General features: G+C 46.7%; 2 protein-coding genes and 1 pseudogene across 2 annotated transcripts in view; 1 reads left to right on the top strand and 2 right to left on the bottom strand.

Moving 5' to 3' along the window:
* DCAF8 (DDB1 and CUL4 associated factor 8) overlaps window positions 1-10,553 on the top strand; it is a 69,373-nt gene extending 58,820 nt beyond the window's left edge. Inside the window, exons 7-13 of the mRNA XM_006861645.1 lie at window positions 2,213-2,285; window positions 2,729-2,786; window positions 3,298-3,405; window positions 4,666-4,796; window positions 9,019-9,138; window positions 9,553-9,669; window positions 10,230-10,553. Of these exons, the coding sequence (XP_006861707.1) occupies window positions 2,213-2,285; window positions 2,729-2,786; window positions 3,298-3,405; window positions 4,666-4,796; window positions 9,019-9,138; window positions 9,553-9,669; window positions 10,230-10,346 (724 nt within the window). The 3' untranslated portion in view covers window positions 10,347-10,553. The remainder of the gene's footprint in view (window positions 1-2,212; window positions 2,286-2,728; window positions 2,787-3,297; window positions 3,406-4,665; window positions 4,797-9,018; window positions 9,139-9,552; window positions 9,670-10,229) is intronic.
* Window positions 10,554-12,846: 2,293 nt separating this feature from the next.
* LOC102833887 lies at window positions 12,847-13,355 on the bottom strand (annotated as a pseudogene).
* An 803-nt stretch (window positions 13,356-14,158) lies between these two features.
* PEA15 (phosphoprotein enriched in astrocytes 15) lies at window positions 14,159-23,508 on the bottom strand. The gene is made up of 4 exons (XM_006861644.1): window positions 23,319-23,508; window positions 16,709-16,882; window positions 14,736-14,891; window positions 14,159-14,587 (listed from the first exon to the last, which is right to left on the bottom strand). Exons 2-4 carry the CDS (start codon window positions 16,878-16,880, stop codon window positions 14,523-14,525), a joined length of 393 nt encoding a protein of 130 aa, XP_006861706.1. The 5' UTR covers window positions 16,881-16,882; window positions 23,319-23,508; the 3' UTR covers window positions 14,159-14,522.
* Between the last annotated feature and the right edge of the window lie 249 nt (window positions 23,509-23,757).

Raw genomic sequence — 23,757 nt, 5'->3', positions numbered from 1 at the left:
GTTGATTTTAGCTAGAGATTTCAGTGGTGAGGTGAGGGCCAAAGCTATACTGAGATGGGTTGAGAAGTGACTATGAAAGTATTAGAGGTAGATCCCTTTCTCCCCCCAGTAATTTGAATGTTGTTGTTGTTAGGTGCCATCAAGTTGGTACCGATCCATAGCGACCTTATGCACAGCAGAACGAAACATTGCCCGATCCTGGGCCAACCTCACTACTGTTGCCACGCTTGAGTCCATCAATGCTGCTAATCCATTTCGTTGGGGTTCTTCCTCTCTTTCTCTGTCCCTCCACCTTACCATACATGATATCCTTCTCCAGTGACTGGTCCCTCCTGACAGTATGTCCGAAGTATGAGAGGCGAAGTTTGGCCTCCAGGAGGGAGATGGAAAGAGGAAGCAGTAGGAAAGGACAGTCAGTAAAGTAAGAATTTTTGAAAAATGGAAAGACAGCGATGAGGAAGCAGTTGAGAAATGAATTTAATCAAACAACATCCCTGAAAGGTTGAGATTAAGAATGGCTGTAGGGACAAAAAACACACAGCAAAATGACAGCAATCAATTCATACCTATTGAAAATTATACTGAATGTAAATGGATTGAATGCACCAATCAAGAGACAGAGCAGAATGGACAAGAAAACAAGATCCTTCAATATGCTATCTCTAAGAGACATATCAAGGAGCTCTGGTAGTGTAGTGGTTACAAGTCAGGCTGTAACCTCAAAGTCAGTTGTTCCATGGGAGAAAGATGAGGCTTTTTGCTACTGTAAAGATTTACAGCTTTGGAAACCTTATTCAGGGTTGCTATGAGTCGGAACTGACTCTACGACACACCACCACCCACCAAGAGACACATCTAAATGGAGACAGTCTAAATGCCCATCATCAGGATTATGGTTAAACAAACTTTGGTACATATACATAGTGGAATACTAAAAAACTGAAAAATAATGATGAATCTGTGAAACACCTCAGAACATGAATGAAGCTGGAGGACATTATGCTGAGTGAAATTAGTCAATTACAAAAGGACAAATATTGTATGAGATCAATATTATAAAAAGAAAAGGTTTTCTTGATAAATGAACCTATGATGGATATAAGGGTTGTTGTTGTTAAGTGCCATTGAGTCGGTTCTGACCCATAACGATCATGTATAGGGTTTCCAACGAGCAGCTGGTGAGCTTGAACCACTGACCCTGCAGTTCAAATGGCTTTGCAGTCTGGCGCATTAACCCACAGTGCCACACCAGGACTCCGGACAGAAGGGAAGTGGGAAGGAAAACTATTCACAAGCTAGAGGGTAGACACATGTTAACGTGGATGACAGGGCAGGCAATATACAGTTATAGGGAGATTTGCAGAGGAAACTTGCAGGTATTGGGAGATACAGGGAGGAATGCAGTGTTAAAGTGAATGGAGGTAAATGCTGTTAACTGTTGGTACATGGACGATTTGCAGTCATTGTAATGGAGCAAAGTACATGATTTGATGAATGTGAAAAAAAAAAAAGGGCTGTGGAAAGTTAGATTCTGAGACTAGAGGATGAATTTATGTGTGAGGACAGGGACTGGATCCATTTTGGTCTTCACTGTACTTTAAACACCTAGCACAATACTTGACACATTATGTGTGTATCATTTGTATGGAGGTTTAATTTAGCGAAGTTTGGGTTAGAAGAGGGAAGGATAAGAGTTTCCTATTTGATGAGACTAAAGGGAGGAGAGGCAATCTTAGGGGGAAAGTTGGTGGTTTATAATAGTTTTGAGATATGAGAGGGAGAATTAGCCAAATAAAAAGATTTCAAGGATGGATTAAATGAAGATTAACTGATTTGCATAAAGCTTGAGTAATAACCCTACTAGGGAGAGAACATGTACAAAAAAGCTCTAAAGTTACTTTAGTGAAAGGAAAAGAAACCAGTAATGTAAAAATTGAGACGTGAGAAAAATCACTTGAACCTGGTAAAATTGAAGATTTCCATTTGAAATAGAAAGGATGGAAGAGTTCGGATTTGGAAAGGCATTGAAAAAAGAGGTCCTTCCAAGTAAGAGGAAGAACATGAACCAGAAACTTGGTTGGGGAAATACCTTTTTTTTTTTTTTTTGCCCTTACTTCTAGCTGGCTGTTGTTCCTGCTACTATACTGAATTGCAACTCTTCAGGGGATCAACTTGTAAGTTTTGAGACATTTTCATTGCTTCTTCACCACAGGATTTATGACCAGAGGAAAATTGATGAGAATGAGAACAATGGAGTACTCAAGAAATTCTGTCCTCATCACCTGGTAAGATTCACGAAGGGCCAGTGACTCCAAGCTTCCCTGACTCGCCCCACGGTTGCCCCTGATCTTGTTGGTGTGGTAGAAAAGCTTCAGCTTTCAAGTCACACACCTGGATTTGAATTCAGATTTGATTTTGAGCAGTCACTTTACCTCTCTTGACCTCAGTTTCCTTTTTGACAAAATAATAACTGCCTTGCACCATGAAGGTGAAGCCTTAACAAGATAGTATATCTATCTATCTATATATAAAATGTCTAGCACACAGAAGACAAACAACAGAAATCCCTATGACTCTTCCCCTTGAGGTGGTCTCATTTTATTGGCTATACTCCTGTCATTCAACTCATGGAGTAAAAATAGGGGACTTTGAAGGAAAACCTGTTTCCTGAAGGTGGTATAACAAATGGGGGGGTGGGGCATCAGTCAGTATCTGCTCCTTATTGCAGGTGAACAGTGAGTCCAAAGCAAACATCACCTGTCTTGTGTACAGCCACGACGGCACAGGTACGTGAGCAGGGCCCAGCTCCTAGGCTGGCATGCCCCCTCTGTCTGGGGAGCAGCTGAGCCAGTGAGGTATGTGCCCTCCAGAGCTCACCACTGTGCTATGGCTCCAAGTGGAGCAGCTGGGACATAGTTGCTGATGGTGAGCACATAGCGGGAGGATGCATTAGTTGACCTTTGGAGATGCCATGCACCACTTGCAGAATGCTGCAGGTGATGTTTGACAGGATCTTAGTGCCTGGGCTACTTGCATGAGCAAGTTTTTATGCCTTTGACTCATTCCCGAGTTAATAGGTATGATCTTCCTGAGCATTCAGCTACCCCTAGATTGGCAGTGTGTTCCTAGCCTATCCTAGACAACCTGATTTGCCTGCCTTTCTGAGTAAAATGGGTGCTATCATACCTGGGCATTAGGAGGGGGCACTACTGGAAAGAAGCCCCACCCCAAACCCCAACTCCTGATCCCGGCTTTTTTCAGCCTTTGCCTTCACTGCTGTGTGCTTGTTCTTGGCAGAGCTCCTGGCCAGTTACAATGATGAAGACATTTACCTCTTCAACTCATCACACAGCGATGGGGCCCAATATGTTAAAAGATATAAGGGCCACAGAAATAATGCCACAGGTGAGGTTGTCTTCCTAGGTCTCTATGGCCCAAATCTGTTTCTTGGAAGAACCACAGTTATCTCCTTCAGTTTGTGCAAATATGAGCTACATAAAGGAGTAGGTGCCTGTTACCGGGGGCAGTAAGAGGTTATTATCTCCTATTGGCCTGAAGCTTTCATGGGTCTACTGTGTCTAAAGGGCTCAAGAGTGACTTGCATCACTGAAATGTGATGTTGCTTTTAATTGACTTGTGCACATGAAAATTAGATTAGCTCAGTTTTTTAAAAAAAATATTCTAATTTCAGGATAGGTACAAAGACTCATTATAGAATCAGAGAAAGCCCTCTTTAGTCAATAGTATCGAAATACCTATATAATAGGGAGTGAGCAAGACAGGAGGAATGATGGGGTTACCTAGCTCAAGGTACAGTGAAGATTGGCCTGTTTTGTTCTGTGTCCCAAACTTTGCTTGACTCTATCACATTCTACTTAATTGGCATGAAGGTGTGACTTGAACCTCAGAATTTTTTTAAAGTTATAATGTGCATGGAAGCTAGGGAATTACTGCTCTTTGGTGTTAACACTGTTAACCAATGTTGCTCATAAATGTGACTGGAAGAGAACAGTTGGATTGTTTTCCTTTTTCTCTTGCACTTGAAAGAGGGAAAAGCTTGTAGTTGGATCTCAGTCCATTGGCAGACAAAAGGAAGGGTACCAGTTTAATAGCAAGTATGGGATTACCTGTAGTTTGGGCTTTTGGCTTCTCGCACTAACTCCGAAGAGTGGAATTCTGGTAGCAAGCAAAGTTGAGATGCTGCTGCGTATGGGTGCCAGACTCAGGTCAGCCAGTGACCCAAGAAACATTGAAAAGGAACCAATGAAGTACACATGCCAAGGATAATTCTCAGGTCTAGGACAATGATGCCTAGGAGTTGGCAAAGCTGGGACAGTTCAGGTTGGGACAGGGAAGGCATTAAAGAGACCTTTGATTGCCTGATGGGTACGGACTCATCAGATGGAAGCTGTTGCTAAGGGACTGCAAACTCTTTAGCCCAATGGAGCTCTTATAGAATATAAGCCATTGCTGGGTCTTGTGCAATTCTTCTTGTAACTATTATATGTGCACAGCTTCTTCATTTGTTTTGTAAAAATTAAACTGATTCTTTGGTTCTCAGCTGATTTAAAGTCTATGAATAGCTGAATTCTCCATGAGGTAAATAATGGAGAAACCTAATGCCAACCCTTTCATGTGGTTTGTCCCCCTCATTTATCATTTCAGTAAAAGGTGTCAATTTCTATGGCCCCAAGAGTGAGTTTGTGGTGAGCGGTAGTGACTGCGGGCACATCTTCCTCTGGGAGAAATCATCCTGCCAGATCATTCAATTCATGGAGGGGGACAAGGGAGGTGTGGTAAGTATGGTGTGCTGGGCTGGCTGACTTCCTTTCATCTCCCAGTCTTTAAGGTGGGTTTTACTAGGGCCTCTGAGTTCTCCTTGTGACCTGGCATCATGCCTTCTTAGAAGTCCAGCCAGCTAAATGAAAAGGTTATGTAGCCGAGGAGTGCTGAGGTCTTGGTGGAGTGCTTTCTCCCTTTTCCTATTTTCTGTCCCTCTTAGTTTACTGAAAAAAGAAAGGGATCCTAGGGAAGAACTTCTAACTTATTTTTAGTTCTAGACCTTTTCCAAAAGGAAAGCATTGTAGGTCATGGCATAGCCTTCTACACAATAACAAAAGTGTCTTTCCATGTTACATCCTTTAAGAGTATCTTGACTGGATCTTGGATTAAGGCCTAAAAGCTGTAAGGAACTTTTAAAAAGACAATTGGAAAATCATTGCATAATTTGTACATTAGATAATATTCAGTGTTGAATTTATTTGGTGTGGTGATTGAATTAGTAAAGTGTCCTGTTTATATTCAAATGTGCTTACATATTGTGTATGTGGCAAAGTGTGACTTAAAAATGAATAGCTGAACTGTTAGCCAGCTGTACAATTCATGTTTATATCACAATCTTTCTTTCTTTGAATTCTGCATACAACTTTTATGAAGATGGGGCAAAAAGCAAGAGTGGGGATCCTAAGTAATACTGTGAAAAGTAGTAAGCTCGTTAGATGTATCTAGCTAACCATATGCTTGTTTTTTGAGACTGAGTTTAAAAGGAGATCAGTAGCTTTCTGTGGTAAGTTTTCTGGACCCCAGAAGATGTGAGAGACAACTTGGGAAATTTAGATATTGTGACCAAGATAATACTAAGACCTCTAAGGAACTGCTGAGACAGCTTGGTCTCTCTTTCCATTCCATTTCTTCTAAGCTGTGGGGAGCCACAAAGAGCCTGGCCATCTCTTGACGTTTATCCAGAGAATGACTTTAGAATTTAGAATGAGTCCTTGTAATCAGGATCCCAGTTCTTCTTGTGTGTTTCTTGCCTTAGAGACTATTTCAGAATTTTATTCTGGTTTTCTTTTAAGTTTTTTTTTTTTTTTTTTTGGAGATTCAGGGCTTCTATGGCCTGATGCAAGTGGAGAGGATTCTAGAAGTTCAAGGTGTGTCTCTTTTCTGCTTCATTTCCTACTTTTCCATTAAGGGCCTCTAAAATAGGTCCCTCTGTATCATCTGCAGTGAGCAAACCTAAAACATTACAGAACTCTAATGAGAATTCTTCAAAGAAGAAAAAATTTAAAAGGCCCTTTCTTGATCATTAACTATTGTCTTACATAGTGTTCCAGAGAGATGTAGGCCAGCGTTTGGCTGTTCTCCAAAGATACTCTGAGGCCAGTTTCCTTTCAGTTCAACCAGTACTGGTGTTCGATGATTAATATAGGTGCTCAAAGTGGGAGGGAATTGGCTTGTGATGGGTGGGCCCAGGCTTATGTCATAGAGGTGTTATGAGTGAGGCACTAGAACAAAGAGGTATAGAGAGTACACCCTGAAGCGAGTTTCCTGACTTGGTTTTGCCTCTGTGTAAGCTGAATGATCCATGTGGTGGTCATTGCTTGGTTTTCTCTGTTTTTGGCCTAACCTCTCAGGAGTCACCAGACAGTAGGCTCAATGTAGACTTATAACAGTTCTAGATTATAAAATTAAATGCTAGAACCAGAGGGATCTTAGAGATTACTATCCATCTCGCCCAAGTCTCCTAGCTGTTTTTGGCTTGGTTTTTATTCATCTTCACAGGGGCAAGGGTGGTGGTATGTCAAAGGGGACATCTCCTTAGCTTTCCAAAAGTACTTGGCTGTTTTATCCCATTCCTTTCATTCCCATAACCTAGAACTCTTAGGTGAGAGTTCTGTTGATAGACATTATTGGTATTTAGACAGTTTCTGATCTGTTCTTTTTTTTTAACAAGACATTTGACCTTTTTTATTATTCAACAAAGCTCCATTATGTATTTTGCTTTCTGACTCTGTGCTTGTGCCTTCAACACTTTCACAACGATTTTCTGTTCCTCAATAAGGAAAGCACTCTTGATCCTGTCACGGACACATTTAGCACACATGGAACCACCATAGGCCCTGCTGACATGTTTCTTTGTCTTGGACAACCTCATGAGAACTTTAGGTCTCACAGCACAGACCCCTCGAAGTTGGCCTGGGCACACACTGCATGCAGATTTTGGTGCTTTACCAACCTTCTTGGTATAGAGATAAACAATTCTATTACCAGGGGTTCGGGACAGCCTAGTTTTGTTAGAGGCTGTATTGTAGGACAGCCTACGGCGGTATGTCAAACGCTGGACCATTTTGAATGCCTCTACACAGCGTCCCCGGAAGAGTTTCTGATCTGTTCTTGTGTTTTCTGCCAGTTCTGTCTCTGGCACTGTATGTAATTCGGTTGTTCCTCTTTGCCATTGAGTTCCAAGGAATTGTTTCCGTGTGCTTTTTTTGCTGACTTGTTTAAGCACCACTAGCTTGCAGTAGAGATAGAGCAAAGGTTTATCAGGGTATTAATCAGTGAGTTTAGGTTTATATGTGTTGTCACATATCATTTGATAATATTCCCAAGCAATGGAATCTTTGTTTACTGCTTCATGCTCTGAGATCAGACGCTGGAAACTCCTCCTTGCTGCCTGAAAGAGCCTAGATAGGTAGTAGCTGAGGCGTGGATTTAATTTCAGTCTTTTAAAAGCTTTTGGTTATTTACAAAACGGAAGCCAAATAAGGTTGGAAATGTATGAGTTAAACTTTATTTCCTATGCCTGCCTCTGGCTTTGTCTAAGCTGCTTTCTGTGTGTGCATATAGGGTTTGGGGGTAGTCCAGATACAGAAGTGTAAGGGTTTTTGCCAGAGGCTGTTTTATAATTGTTAGTTTTGGACTACAGGACAGTTTCAACACTGGTGGTATAAGGTGAGGAGTGGCTGGGACCACACCTTTTTCCTTCTGAGTTCCTTTCCTATCTGTTCTCATCTGACTAAAACCCTGAAAATGCTTTTAGCAGCTTGATCTGGGACCAGCTCTTCTAGTAGGGATCTGCCCTGCCCTGCCTTGTTCAGCCCATGTAAGGGAAGCTGATGTTTGCAAGTTAGACAGCAGGGGGCATGGGTACCTTTGGACTAAAGAACGCTTGTCTGAGCTAAAAGGCGTGCCTGCACAGTTCATTTCTCATACTCAGTGAATGTACGGAGAAGGCTGTTGGAAGCTCCCAAGAAGCACTATGCTATTCCATGCTGCTCTACTGCTTGGACATATTGTATTCTCAGGGCAGGTAGCACGATACTGTCCTCTAGAATGGATAGGGTCCTGAAGTAGATATGTTGTTGTTGTTGTTGTTAAGTGCCATCGAGTCGGGTCCGACCCATAGCGACCCTGTACAGGGTTTCCGAGGGTGTAAATCTTTACAGGAGTAGAAAGCCTCATCTTTCTCCCGCGGAGCGGCTGGTAGTTTCGAACTGCTGGCCCTAAGGTTCGCAGCCCGATTCGTAACCACTACGCTACCAGAGCTCCCTTAATCACAGTACAGCCTCCTGTTCCCAGCCTGTGTCTCACATTCTAGTGTGGTGGTATGCTGTGGAGTTGGTTGTGACTTATAGTGACACTGCATAAGGTTTCCAAGGCTGTAACTCTTTATGGCAGCAGAAAGCCTTATGTAAATATAATTGTTCTTTGAATTTTCTCTCAGGGCTCAGCTGCTACTTTCATTTTTTTAAAATGGTTTGCCACTTGGTAAGTTACTGAACCATTTTTTTCCCCCAGCCTTGGGCAAGTTGGAGCTTTGGAATTTAGAGTGAATGAGGTCATCAGGACTCATTGCTTGGACTGCTAACCACAAGGTTGGTGGTTCAAACCCACCAGCCACTCCTTTGGAAATCCTATACAGGGTTGCTATGAGTCGGAACCAACTTGATAGCATTTAACAACTGACCTCATTGCCTTCTTGTGAAGCCTGCTTGGCCAGTCAGTTAGCCATCCCTAAGGCTATGTTTATAGAGTTAAAGCCAACCCCGACTTAAAGATAGAAAATGATGAATGGGAGATCCTATGTGGAGTTCCTTTGGCATAGGCTAATATGTTTGGACTTGCCTTTCTATCAGTTGTATCAGCACTAATCAAGGGCAGTTTGTTGACTATTGTAAATGGTTTTTAAACTCTTGTTCCACACAGCTTTGAACCTATGCTTTTACTTCCTCTGACCAGGTAAACTGTCTTGAGCCACACCCTCACCTGCCTGTGTTGGCAACTAGTGGCCTAGACCATGATGTCAAGATCTGGGCACCCACAGCTGAATCTTCTACTGAGCTTACAGGGTTAAAGGACGTAAGTTGGTTACAGAAGTTCTTTTCTGTTACTTATTCACATCCTGTTATGACTCTATGGTCATAGGCAGGAATAGCTTATTGCTTAGTTCTTTGAAGGCACTGCCCTAACCCTCCCCCACATTCTTGTCATTGCCTCTCTAGAAACATCCCAGTCCAGGAGACAGTTTAGACATGCTTCTAGTTGGTGGTAGAATGAGGCTAGGGAACATCTTTAGGAAGAATCATTTATTTCATCTGTTTCAAAACTTCTCAGGGGCTGCACCTGAAGCATCTTTTCCTAGACTACCACCACACTTCAGCATAACGGCTTTCCAAGGGAAGCTTTTATTAGGACACAATGCCAGCCTTCCTGATAGGTTCAAGGTTCCTCTTCCTATTCATATTGCCCCTTACTTACCCTTCTGGGTTTCAGGTGATTAAGAAGAACAAGCGGGAGCGGGATGAAGATAGCTTGCACCACCCTGACCTGTTTGATAGCCACATGCTGTGGTTCCTCATGCATCACCTGAGGCAGAGACGCCATCATCGGGTAAGCTTGAGTGGGAAGGGAGCGTCTCCCCAGGGCAGTGACCCTCTGGAGAGGGTAAGAAAAGGTCCAGAACACACCTCCTCTCTATTTGGGGGAGGGATCAAGTGGTCTTGGTTGGGTTTGCTATCTATCATTACTCATCTCTGTCAGAGCCCTGATAGAGGGTCACGTTTGCTTCTTGTTCTCCATTGCCACACACAGTTACCTTCAGGAAGGCAAAGGCACGAGGGTGGGGAAGTAGTTGAGAATAAATCTGGGGTAAGCTTTCCATTTTCCTCATACCAGAAGCATCAGGGCATGGGTCAGCAAATCTACTACCTGTTTTAGTAAATAAAGTGTTAGTGGGACACGGCCACACTCATTCATTTATGAATCGTGTGTGAATGCTTTCATGTCTCAAAGACAGTTGCAGCAGAGTTTTAAAAATAGTTGCAGCAGATATTAATTATGTATGAGTCGAAACTATTTACCATCTAACTCTTTAAGAAAAAGTTGGCTGACCCCTGTCCTAGGACATCTGAATTCTGGCTAAGACCTAACAGGCTTTTCCCATCCCACAGCGTTGGCGAGATCCTGGGGTTGGGGCCACAGATGCAGACTCGGATGAGTCTCCCAGTTCCTCAGACACATCGGACGAGGAGGAGGGCCCCGACCGGGTGCAGTGCATGCCGTCCTGAGCCTCACGCCAGGAGGGATGGGCTGGGGCCACCAACCCAGTCCTGCCTGGGCAGCCCTAACATTCAACAGAAATGCACTTTGGACTTTTTGCTTTAGGTAAAAGACAGACATCCCAGGAGAAGGACAAACCATTAACAGAGTACCTAGGAGTAGGAGTTGACCCCTGGATTGGGTTCCATGGAAAGGTGCATAGGACTCAGCAAAAAAAAAAAAAAAAAAAGAGGAATTCCCCCCTGAATTTTTTTTTTTTTTTTTTTTTGGGGGGGGGTGGGGTGGTGGGAGGCAGCGGGAGGTGGGGAGCCTAAATTTTGTTAACTATTTGGGGTGGGGAGTAGAGTTTCTTTAATTTCCCTTGTTTCTTGGGCGGGGGGGGAGGGGGGCAGAAGGACAAATGGTTGTTCACTGCCAAGGGGACAGAGCTGGGGGTAAGAGCGCCACTCTCTCTGGTTTAGTTTTTGACTCTTTTTTCCTTTCTTTTTTTAAACTCTAAAAAAAGAAAGTCTAGCTCCCCCAAGCTCCCCCACCACATAATCCTGTTTTTCTGGGAAGTCCTTAGAGCCCCTAACCATCCCACACCCTTCACTTTCCTTTTCACCTCATTCTCTGTACTTATCACAGTGTTTTGCACTTGATTGTGCATCCTTCACTCTCTTCTCTTCATCCCATCACCCCCCCAAATAGGTCTGGTGAGGGAGGTTGAGGAAAGCGGGAGGAGAGATAGAGGTGGAGAAAGAATAGAAAAGAAGTTACATCTGTTAACTTGAAAACAAGTCTGTGGTGGCCACAATCTCCCTATCCCTATTACTGTTAGAGGCCTAATTTTTTTATCTATAAATATATTTAAAAGCCAGTCAAACTTGGATATATCAAGTTAAAGTTATTGTCAAAGTTTAAATATCTATATATTCTCTATGAATGCAATAAAGGGACTTTAAGAGAGTTGGACAAGAGTAATGATGTGGAGGTGACATCCGGGGTCAGTCTACCCTCTATGGTGTGGCCATTGGAGATGGGGACTTGCTGTTTAGGTTTTAGGAGATTAGAAAATGGAAGAATCCCAAGTCCCCAATTATATATATCCCTCTTCCCTTCCCTGTCTTGATTTTAGGGATTGGGAAAAAGGAGATTTCTCTCATTTCCTGGCATCAGATCTCCTACTTCTCCTTAAGTCTCATTAAGGGGCTCCCAGGAAGCTGCTTCTTCCCAGATGTTCGCCCATCTGTGAAACTTGACTGAACTATGACTTGAGGAGGGTGCCGCCACTGCATCTGTCCTAATATTTGTGACAGAAGACACCCACACACTTAGCTTTAGCTACTTGGTTCTTGAAGCCATGCAGCTCCCTTCCTAATGGAGTGAAGGCTTGGCTTTTTACACCTTGTCCACCTCTTGATATTTTGGGATTGAAGGACAAGTAGTTAACCTAAATATTAATTTGGGTGGCTGGGGCGTGGACACCTCTTGTATTATTGGTCACTGAGTGTAAAAGTCCCAGGGGATTTCTTGCCCTTAAATGCTTTTGCTGCTATTGCTTTGCCCCCAACCTTCATAAGATTCAATCAGGAAGTCTGCATCCTGGGGCATTTGGATTCTATTAGATCAGGCTAGGAAACAAAAGAGTGAAAAAACAATGTATTCCTAGACACTCCTACCCCTGCCCCAGTTCCTAGCAGCTCTCAGACAAGATGTTAACTGCTGCACTCCTTCCCTGAAGTTGGGAATGTGTGGTGACTGAATGGTCTGTGTCCTGTAGCTGGTGGGGTGATGCGTGGGCTGAAAACCATGCACTCTGAGATTTGTTGTATTTTCTTTCAGTAAAGCTTTTTTTCCCTCCTCCTGACTATTGCGCTGTGTGTAGGCCATTCATTCATGATGGGCTTTGTGTGTGTGTGTGTTTGTGCTCCTTTCAGTGTTGGTGCCTGGCCCTGCCTTCTCACCCTACCCATGCTACAGTTATAGGAAGTCTAGTCTGAGCTACTCATATTTCCAGTGCTTGGGCTCTAATTGAAGATGTTACAAGTGGAACATTTAGCATAGGGATATTTACGGGATAGCAGTGGGATACGATTTGAAGTGTTTCCTGGTCCCTGCCATGAAAGAGGTGGGGATAAAAATTGCTTTCCCTCCCTTCCCAGCCATCCAAAATTCTGGTTGTTCACAGAATTTGCAGAGTGAATTCGGTGTAGTACAGTCAGTCACCTTTATTCCAGGGTTAGACCAGGAAACAGGAACGTAGGACAGGAGCAATCCTCAATAGCAGTACAATGTGGGGGAGGGCTGGTTAGTCTTTTTTTTTTTAAGATTATTTTGCCTCACAGGGAAACTACTAGACTTTGTTGAAAATGACCATCTCTTCCATCTCATCCTCTGCTCTCCTCACTTTAAGTTCCGACTCAGCGATCCTGTATAGGATTTTTGAAGAGCAGCTGGTGGATTTGAACTGCCAACCTTGGCAGTTAGCAGTCCAGTGCTTATCCTACAAAGCCACACCAGGACTCCTCACAGGAAGGCTCTTAATTCTTTCACATGCTCACGCTTTCTGTCACTCTTGCAAGCATGTTCTTTCTCCTTTCAGAGAGAAGCCAGGCAGGGCTGGGATAATTTAGGAAGGTCATTTAAGGCAAAACTGTGGAGTATGTGTGTTAAGGCAGGTGTCCACAGTAGTGGCCAGAGGGGATAGGCAGACTAGGCTGGGCTATGAGTGGGGTATGCGCTCCAACATACCTGGCTTCTTCCCTCTTACAACAGCTACTGTTGTAACCACCTCTCCTACTAAGGTTTTGCTCACATATCCTTAAGGCTCCTGACTTAAACGTTCTCTAAATAACCTCTGAGACTGAGTATGAATTTAGTTTACTATTGGCCTTTTTTTTAAACTATGTAGTAATTTGACTTGTCACTCCCTTCACAGTGGCATTTCCCTCCCACCCCCACTCTGGCCTAGACAATAAGTTAATGCTAGACACCACAAAGAAGGGCAAACATGGCAGTGCAGGTTTAATATACATATATGTAGAATATATATGTATACACAGTTAGCACGGTCAGGGTAATGAGGGGCATCTTGGGACAGGCAGGAGGCTGGAGTCACTCACTATAGTGATTTGGTTAGGAGGCATCCACAAGCCCAAGGAGCCAGGATTTCAGGGGAGAAGGGTTTACCACATCCCATCCTGGATTGAATTGGCTTGGGGATCAGTCAGTGCAAAGAAAAACTAGTTAACTACTTCCCTTCTTTCTAACCCAAGGGTGTTCTAGACCAGGGAGAGAGGGAAGGCTGCCTGCAATAATCACATTGGGACTCTGAAGGTGAGGACTGGATTGGGGCTTAAACCCAAGGATCTTATTCCTAAACTTCCCTAGATTCAGGGTCAATATGTGCAACAGTCTGAGAAGGAATAAAGGAATGGAAAAGAGGTCCTTCTCTCGACCCTCATCCCCACCTCTGGCTCAGTGGTGCATAGTCTCTCCAGAGCAGAGGTGGTTGTGGGGTGGAGGTGTGTATATATAGTGTCAGGTGCTCCGTGGGATTTGATCTTTGGGGCCAGGAAAGGATCTAGTAGTGGGTCCTTTTTCATTCACTCCTTGGCTCATACTTGTCCTCAGCCCATGAGAGAGGACCAAAAAAGGGACCTGCTGGTGCCCAGACCCTCCAACCTGAGGAACATCTGTAAACTTGAATCTTCCAAACATTGATCTCTGGCTTTTCCTTGCCCCTTCCAGGTAGAGTTGGGTGGCCTCTTCAACTTCCCTCTGCACTGGCTTTCCTTACACCCACTATTTCTTCCATGCTTTGCCCCCACCTTAGCTCTCTGCTCCCACACTTCAGAGATGTGGGGGGAAAGTGGAGGAAAGAAAAAAGAGAAGGAATGTGCCAATTTCTATTTGCATAGAAATAGCCTCTACCTACCCTTAGTGTGGGGAAACTAAGCTCTCCTCCTTCAGCCCCTAAACCCCCCAGCCCCTGTCAGGGACGAGGAACTAGATGAGCTAGACATAGAGACACACAGCCAGAGCGTGCGCACACGCACACACACGCGCACAATAAGGGGGTTAGGACCAGGTTAGTAAGTGGGTAGATGGGAGGGTGCCCTTGCTCCCCTCCTTTGGTGAATTGGGGAAAGGAGTGGTCCGATGAAGGTCCAACCTTCCTCCTCTTCCTCCCGAACCCTTGTTCAGGCCTTCTTCGGTGGGGGGGCCAATTTGATGATCTCTTCTTCAGAAGGCTGCCGGATAATGTCTAGGGGCAAAAAGGGATGTGTCCAGGAAGAGTAAAGTGAGAGAGGCTAGGTAGGCCTGTTGAGCCTCAGCCACCATTCTTAAAAACTCAAATACCCAAAAATAACTTGATAAGGAGATGCAGCTGTGTCCAGGGCCTGGTCTCTTACCTTTGTACTTCTTGGCACTGGGGATACGGGTTAGCTTGGTGTCCAGCTCGTCGTCCTCGGAGATTTTCAGCACACGGGTCCTATAGTCAACCACCATAGTGAGTAGGTCAGGACGGCGGGAGATCTCAAAGATGTGCTCAATGTATGAGAGGTGGTCTAGAGGAAGGCAGGAGACCTAAAGATCAGAGATAAGCAATGGGGGCAGTTTCCCCTATTCGACCAGAGCAGGACTCTGGAACCAAAGCTGAGTAGCACACATTGGTAATCAGGAGCGGACACCACTTTGAAGAAGGGGCTGTTGAGCCCAAATAAGAAAGCAGAGGCACACACACAGATCACAGTACAGAAAGCTGGCCCTAGGAAGGGCAATTAGTCGATCAGCAAAGGTTCTAGATAGTGGATTTAGATTAGCTATCAGGTCCCACCATAAGGAGCTCTGGTAGTGTAGTGGTTACAAATAGGGCTGCTAATCTCACAGTCAGCAGTTTGAAACTACCAGCTGTTCCGCGGGAGAAAGATGAGGCTTTCTGCTCCCATAAAGATTTATAGCCTCGGAAACCTTGTACAGGGTTGCTATGAGTCGGAACCGACTCCAAAGCACATAACAACATCAGGTCCCACCACAGCAGATTGGGAGTGGTGAGATTAATTTGCCTTCCAATGCCTCACATCTACTTCTCACTCTTCCACCTTACTGTGTCAGTTTTCACATTTGTGGGACTGAAAGAGTGGGACAACACAGAAGAGATTCTGGGACTAGCTGAGACAGATAATTCAGACACTACCAGAAGGATGTTCTTCATGGCTTGGTCAGTGTCAGGTAGAGAAACATTCTTTCCTGGCTCTTACACTCGTACTACTGGAACTGTGATGTGTCTGTTGTCTTTAGGACTCATTTCGTCCTGTTTATATTACAGGCGGATGAGTATTTCTGAAGGTCACTCAACACCTATCAAGTCACTACAGAAATGATTTAACCCTATCACTCCAGTCCCTCCACAACACGGCCAACTTACCTTTCCAGCCTCTTCTGTACACATCCTGTGCTCTCCCAAGCCAAGCAGGACGCCTAGCTTTTCTGAGACAAACCAGCCACCCTATCCCCATGACTGTTTCTGTGCCTAGTGTCTCCTCCTCTGGGTCCTGCCTTTGAATTGCTACTTATCTTTCAGGGTCACCTTTAACACAATTCCTCCCTAAAGTCAGGGTGGTCCCTACTCAGTCACCCTGTATAGGGTTTCTGAGGAACGGCTGGTGGGTTTGAACTGCCAGTCTTGTGGTTAGCCTACAATGCCACACCAGGACTACCCCCAGCTAAGTAGGACTGCTCTAATCCACTGAACCCCTTCTCTTCTCAGGCAAGCAGTCTCTAAAAGTAGGTAAGAAAATGTCAGAACTTGTGTTTTGTTTTTTTCCTATTTTTATGTCCTATTTATGTGTGTGGCTCTGGTGACATAGTAGATTATGCTTTGGGCTGTTAACTGCAAGGTTGGCAGTTCGAATCCACCAGCTGCTGCTCAGGAGAAAGATGAAGCTTTCTGCTCCCATAGAGATTGATAGCCATGGAGATCCTATAGAGAGTTTCTGAGTGGGAACTGACTCGGCAGCACACAACATTATAGTGTGGTTAGTGGTGGCTAAGTGCCATTGAGTTGGTTCTGATTCATAGTTTTCAAAGAGCAGCTGGTGGGTTTGAACCACCAACCTTTTAGTTAGCAGTCCAATGTTTACCGTACAATGCCACAACCAGAACTCAATAGTATGACAGTATCTGGTTAACATTTATTTACCACCAAGGAGCAGAGTGAAAATGTTTAAAGACCACTGATGCCCCTATACTCTTAGTCTCTCAGTCTACCTTGTCAGAGCAGTGTGCTTCCTATAGGGGAGTTTTAGCTTATCTCTAGTTGCTGAACGAGTTGAGCCCAAAAGGCTAATAGGCAAGACCCGTGCCCTCTGCTCCCCTCCCCCACCTTTGTCCAGCTTGTTGTGGCTCTCCAGGAAGCTAAACCAGGCACTGCCAGTAGTGATCTCCTCACTCTTCTCGCTGGGGATGTCCTCCTTGCAGGCTGACTTGAGCTGCTCCAGATCTTCAAGGGTGATATTGTTGGTCAGGTCCTGGAGGAGGGTCCCGTACTCAGCCATGACTGGGCGAAAAGGCAGCAAAGGGAGAGGGCACTGAGCTTGAGGCTCAGGGTCCATTTCACTCACTGGCCTACCCACCACCTACCTACTTCACCCTCCCAGGTATGTGCCTAGAGGTGGGAAGGACAAGAACTAGAGGACGGAGAGGAAGTAAGGAAAGACAAGAACTCAGAAACTAGACCAGGCTGGAGCCTAGAGTGACAAGTCACACCTCCTTCCTCCCATCATCTTTTCTCCCCCCCCCCAACAGTAACCATAGCAACAGCTCCCCTGACTGAGGAGGTGGTTACCATAGCAACCTGCTTCTACTTTTCTCACCCACTGCCTTGAAGCCCCCCCCAATCTGCAACCCCTCCCCTTGTCAAAAAAAAAAACAAAAACCAACCAGGAAGAGGCTTGCTGTGGCTGTGAGAAGCTGGAAAAAAAGGGGTGGGGGGGTGGTATTTAGAGCTCCTGTGTCCTAGCTTCCATCTTTCCCCAGAAGCAAAGGGGTCCCTCATGTCAGCTCCCCACCACTTCACTAATGAGTCATTTTGGATGGAAGCCTAGTTGTGTGGTTTGATAGTTCTCTGGCCTCTCCGTACTCAGCCTTGGATTTAGATGTAGTCATTAGAGCTTGGGGATAGGGGAAGCAATGGACCACCCCCACCTTTATAGAGCCCATTTTCTCCCTCGATGACTACAGACCCCCACTCAGCCCCCTCTCTCCTAGCCTTTGTGCTGTGCCTGCAGCCCCTGTGCCCAGGAATATCAAGCGGCTGGCTCTGGCCCCCTGCCCAGTTCCCAGGCCGGCTGGGTGGCAGGGGAAGGGGGGCTTGGAGGCAGCTTTGGGAGAGTCTGGCAGAAAGGGGGCTGCCACCCTTCCTGCGTCAACACCCTGCTGGCACTTGCTTCAGCATGGCCTCCCATAGAAGGATGGGCAAGGCCAGCTCTCATCTAGGTCCTTCCCATTTCTCTTTCATTAAGAGATCCTTAGACAAGAAGGTAGAGAATGTTCAAGGTTCTCGTTTCCCTCACTAAGGAACTGTGGCTGAAGACAGGAAGAAAGGTCAGACCTTAGGATGAACCTGGGTTTGATACACATGAAATTGTAGTGGTGAGCTCAAAAAATGGACTTATTTTCCTTAATGAGAACATACTTGTATAGTCAGAAAAGTAAAGAATTAAAAAAATAATACAGCATGTCAAACACTGTGGCAAGACCAAGGGGTAGCAAGGAACTTGCACCTGACTCAGGCTGTCTACAAAGCTCCCCAACATTGTGTTATGTTGGCTGAAGGGGGCTAGTTAATAATACCCCTTCTGGCCTATATTCAGGGAAACTGAGGCAGAAAGGTATGTCGCCAGAGAGTAAGAGGCCCTGACAGAAGACCCATTCCCAGCCCCCCACTTGGACCAGAACAAACAAGCATCCTATGGTGGCAGGCACAGTGACAAACACACAATGAGCCAGACAGCAGGGCCAGCACGACCCCACAGCAAGAAGCAGGCTCCCTTGTACACCCAGGTGCAACCAGACAGAAAGGCCCAGCGGTGGCCCTGCCTAGCTGGGCTAGGAACAATGCCCTGTGACTGTCAGCACCAGGAACCATTTGTGCCTTGAAATCTAGGTCACCACAGCAGGCTCTGGAGTTCAGCCCCCCACCCTTCTGATAATCCAAGGACTGAAAAGGGAGGTGCAGGTGAGGAGAGGTTGGGGATAGAGTTTAGGAATGGGTGTCAGCTTGGGGGCTGAGTTTGGGGGTAGAGGAGAGGATTATTGGAAAGAAACCACATGGGAAGGAGACAAGATGTCTCTGCCTTAGGGCAGGAAACCCTGGGGCCAAGTCCTTGGGGGGGGGGGGGGGGGGATGCAGAATTCTAGATTATCATACCCAGCATTCACAAGGAAACTCAGAGTTTGTAAATATGAGTGATCCTGTGGGAGTAAAGTGTGTGTGAATCTCTTGGGAGGAGGTAAGAATTTAGGGTTCTGATTCTAAAACACTTACGGGGGAGGTGGGTGGGAAGGGATTAATGTGTATGAGACACCCACCCACAAAGACTGGTGTATGTGTGGGGTAGATGGATAAGAGCTTTCAGTGAAACATTACGGAGTCCCCTAGGAGAAATGAGGGTGAGAATGGTAAATAGCAATGAAGAAGTGTGGTAGGTATGTGGGTGGTGTATCTGTGGGGGTGTGTGGCCATGAGTGTCCACGGTGCATATGTATGTGTCTGAGCCAGCAAAAGCTTGTGGAAGAGGATATACCGCCATGAGCTTACATAGCAGAGAGAAGGGAGCCTAGGGAAGTCGACAGAATGGAGGGAGAGCTGGGGCTGGGAAAAGGAAAGCTGGAGAGACAGACTACATATGAGGAACCCATTGGTGGGAGAGGGGGGCCAGTAGGGGGTGTTGAAACTGAGATTGGAGAGAAGGGGCTGGCCAGGGAACAGCACACAGTCCACACAGTCCATGAGGAAAAGGCTTTAGCCTCAGCTCAGCTGTTACCATGGCAACCTCAGTTCTAGGTGCCCCCCCCCCCCCCAACAAGTCGCCTAGCCATTAGGATGAGAGGAGTGTGGGGAGTCAAAAGAGAGGACAGGAGGTAGAGACCCTATGAGAGAGGAAGGAAAGGTCAGCCTGGTTTCTTCCCTCCCTGGAGAGACCCCATTTATCCAGTACTGGTGTGACAGAAGGACCACAGGCAGGAGACTTAGAGATAAATGTTCTGACTGTAAAGAGGTGGAGTCTTCTTACTTGGCTCTCAAATCTCATAATCAGTACCCTTGGGGTGGTCGGGCCATGCTGGGACTTAGCAAAATTCGGCTCCTTCAGCCTCCATGTCACCTTCCTCAGAAGAGTCAGAATTCTTCAGGGCCCGTGGAGAAGTCTCCTGCCTCTAAAACCCTGATCCCTGGAGCAGTGCAGAGAACTGTCCAGGGAGCAGCAGGCAACCTGGGCGGAGGCCATTCTTGGGACAGGATACCAGGGCAGGAACCGGAGCCAAGGCTGCCAGGAAGTCAGTCCCCTTCCCTCCCAGCTCATTCTCTGCTCTACTCACCGTTTCCTCACACCTTCCTTCCTCTCCTTCCTAGCTGTTCTCAGGCAGAACCCTGACAAAAGCTGGACCCACTGAGGAGGCTGGGAAGAGGGGCAGGAGCAAAGATCATTATATTCTAACCTTTTAGAGAAGGGCTTGGGAGGATGGCTGGGTAGGGGCACTTTGGGAAAACTGGCAAAATGGGACAACCGTTACCTGTGGAGGATAGGCAGCACAAGACAACTGTTCTGTATTTCGACATTACTTCATGGTAGCCCTCGCCCTGAGGTGTGCCCCACCAATATGGTTTTCATAGGATGGCGGCACCCTCATCCTCTGTGGAAACCCTCTATAGGGCTGCTATAAGTCCAAACCGACTTGATGGCACTTAACAACAAAGCCTCTATTTAAGGGACCAGGTCCAGCCTGCCCTGAAAATCCCACTCACAAGGTGAGAAGTAGAGATAATTCTGGTAGGTTAGTCATTGTGATTCCCCTTTTTATGCCTGGTAAACAAGCCTTAGAGGCATGCTGGGGGCTGTGGTAGGGGTGTGGGGAGGCGCTCAGAGAATGAGCAATGAAGCCACTTGTTGTGTGCCATCAAGTCTTGTGACAGAATAAACCTGTCCCCTAGGGTTTTCTTGGCTGTAATCTTTACAGAAGCAGATCACCAAATCTTTCTCCCCAGAGCAGCTGGAATGGGTTCTAATCTTCAACCTTTCAGTTAGCAGCTGAGCATTTAACCATTTGTGCCACCAGCAGCCCCCTAAATACTGCCCCTTTTTACTACATTAAAGTCCAAGATCCAAAGAAGTGCCCCTATTTCCATGAACGTTCTCTGGGAAGCCCCTCTCCCTAGCCTTTGGTTCCAAATCCTCAATAAATTTAAGTAGTGAGAAGGAAGCCTGAGGATTTAGGAAATGCTGCCCCTCCCACCCCCACATCTGCTGCAGCTGTCTAAAGCTGAGGGGAGGGGCCATGCTACACAGCTGCAAGGACCTGGATGTCTTTGAATTGGTTGAGGGGCTTGTTGGCATTCCAGTCAGTCCATCTTTTAAAAGCTGTCTGGAGGTTGAGGGAATGGAAAGGGGGAGCAGCAGGAGTGGCAATCAAGGGCAGAAAGTGAGGGTGTAAGTTTCTAGCCACCCTATTTTAAATTATATTTGGTCTCAAGTTCTAGCAGTTCTATACTTCATCTCTAATTTTTCCTTTAATGTCATTTGGTTTGATGTACACCGTCAAGTCAACTGTATAGGGTTTCTGAGCTATAAATCTTCACAGGAGCAGACAGCCTCAGCTTACTTCTAAGGAGTGGCCCAACACAACAGCGCCAAGGCTTCTTTTTAATGTCATGCTCAACTGAATTCTTCCCTTACACCTTCTTCCCAGCTTTGGGGGAGTCTCTAGTCCAACAATGGAAGGAGGAGGCACAGCGTCTCTAGATCAGCCTGGGAATGAGGGGTGGCAACACACCTGAGCTCCAAAATACTAAGTCCAAGCAGTACAGTGGGTCACTCCTGGGCATGCAGACAGGGGCTAAACCTTCAGCCATTAGTCTTAAGAAGGGCCAGACCAAAAAGGGGCACTAGAGATCTAGTATTGAGATGGACCTTGACTCTTCCCTAGCCCACCTCTGTCTGGCTTGTCTGGTACTCTCTCCTTGCCCCTATTTCTGTCTCTCTCCCATATCTGTGTCTACTCCTTCCATCTCCTTTTGCCTAGTCTCTAAGTCCCCCTCTTTCCCTTTCTTCCTTTCTTTTCCAGCTTTTCCTACTTACTCATCCTAATTGGGGAACCTTGAATACTTAGAACTCAGCATCCCCTGGGTGAGCATCCCATGTGAAAAGAGATGGGATTGCTTTGGGGGGGGGGGGGGGAGTCCTGCAAGTCCAGTGTTTAGCTGCATACAAGTTGGTAGGAGATGTCTGATATTGTACATGAAGGGCTGGGGGCTGGGTGGCTGTGGCAGCATAAGCACACATGATGGACACAGGTGTCACAGAATCCAGGAAGATGGCAACCAGGGAAGCTGGCAGCCTGGGGCATTGCTGGCAATTTCCCCAACACAGTAACCACAAAGGGAAGAGCAATGAAAGCGATTATGGCTGTGGCAGCCTGGGGGCCAGACACATACACCACACACACACACACACACAGGTACACATGAGATACAGTTAGGAGGCATGTTTCTCCTATTTCCCTAAAGTGTCACTGCAGTCCTGCTTCATCCTAATTTCTAAGCCTCTTTGGTCCATTCCCCAGCACCTTCCCACTCTTCTGACCATCCGCTGTCTAGCACTTCCTCTCTCTTCCAGATTCCCCATGTCTCTGTCCCTCTCTGGCTCTGTCTTCCTTTCACACACATTCCCTTCATTCTCTCTCACCGACTTGGGCTTCATCCCTGGCTGACTCATACTCATTCTTTCCTTTTCTTCCTCTCCATTTCTTCCACCTCCTCCTCCTTCCTTTGGCCACTCTGATCTGATGTTCAGAAACGAGTCACTCCCAGCACCCTAAGCTCCATCGGGATCCAAATGAAGATGCTGCCACCTCACTCAACCTCAGGATCCTGTCTCCCTATTCTTCTGACACTGCGACCACGATATTCCCCCTATTTTTCTCCACTGTTTTAAAGAGAGGAATCTGAAAGTCAGGATTTGGGAAAAGGAAGTCAGGGTGAACTTGGGACAGTGGCCCTTCTGCCTATTTAGTGGTTGTATCAGACTGGTGTTCTTGGAGCTTCCCAGGAGACACACATGTGAAGCAGTGGGGGTGTGGTGGGGGCCTGGATAAGGTGTGTGCGAGACACAGTGTAAGAGTCACATGGGTGTGTGTCACTGTGTTGGCGTGTCTTCTAGGTGTGTGTGTGTGTGTCAGTTTTGACATGGATTATATGTAATTAATGAAAGGTTTTATATTAGATACTTCACTCTTTTACTCCCCCTGCTCAGCTCCTTTCTCCTAGTCTGGACGGACAGCTTTGGCCTCTCCCACCTCTTGTCCAGGTGCACAAAGTGACAGAGCTGCTCTGGAGCCTTGGGAGTAGGGGATGATGCCGGAGGGCCTGAGGCAGGGCTGGGCCGGGAGAGTGCCTGGTCAGAGAAGGCCAGTCCGAAGCCAGAGGAGAGGAAGGAGGGGCGGGAGGTAGTCCGGCAGAGCCGGCTGGGCGGGAAGCAGGCTCCATCCTAATCCCCAGGCCCCGGACCGGCTTCCAAACTGCCGTTCCGCGTGGAATGGGCGGCCGAAGCCACACCGCCTTCAGCACACAATCCGCGCCCGGGGCGCACCAATCGAGACACAGTCTCGTCGGGGCCCCCACGTTCCCAAGCTGGCCCTCGCGTTCTAGACCTACCCCCATCCAAGACCGGACCCCAGATCTGCCCCTTCCCCACGACACGTCTCTCCACCCCTCTCACCGCCTCCGGGGCTGAGCGCTCAGAACGTGGGCACTGCGGGATCCCCCGGCTCCTGACCAGGGTCCAGAGCCTTCTCTTTGGCTCGCGCCGCCGCCGCTGCTTCTGTCGCTGCAGCCGCCGCCTCTTCCGCTCGCCAAGCCCGAGCCCGAGCCCAGCGCCGCCTCACCCCACCCCACTCGGCCGTGATGTCAGAGCCGGGGAGGGGCAGGGGGAGGGTAGAGGGAGGAGTGCCCGAGGGGCGGGGGTGTGGGGGGGAGCCGAGGGGCTCTGGTTCTGGAGGGGCGCCTACCTGGGGACGCTACTGCCTCGCCCTGAACTTTGCGTTCCATTTCTCAGATTTAATTCCTTCCTAAAAGGATGTGTTGTTCCCCTTTTGACCTTTCGATGACCACGGTTGCTGGAACTTTAGAAGGAGTACAGTCAGTTGTAGATTGAGGGG

Source organism: Chrysochloris asiatica, unplaced genomic scaffold (genome assembly GCF_000296735.1).
Source record: "Chrysochloris asiatica unplaced genomic scaffold, ChrAsi1.0 scaffold00042, whole genome shotgun sequence".
Lineage (NCBI taxonomy): Eukaryota > Metazoa > Chordata > Mammalia > Afrosoricida > Chrysochloridae > Chrysochloris > Chrysochloris asiatica.
The sequence above is the reverse complement of the archived record's forward strand: the minus strand, read 5'-3'. Positions and strand labels throughout refer to the sequence as shown.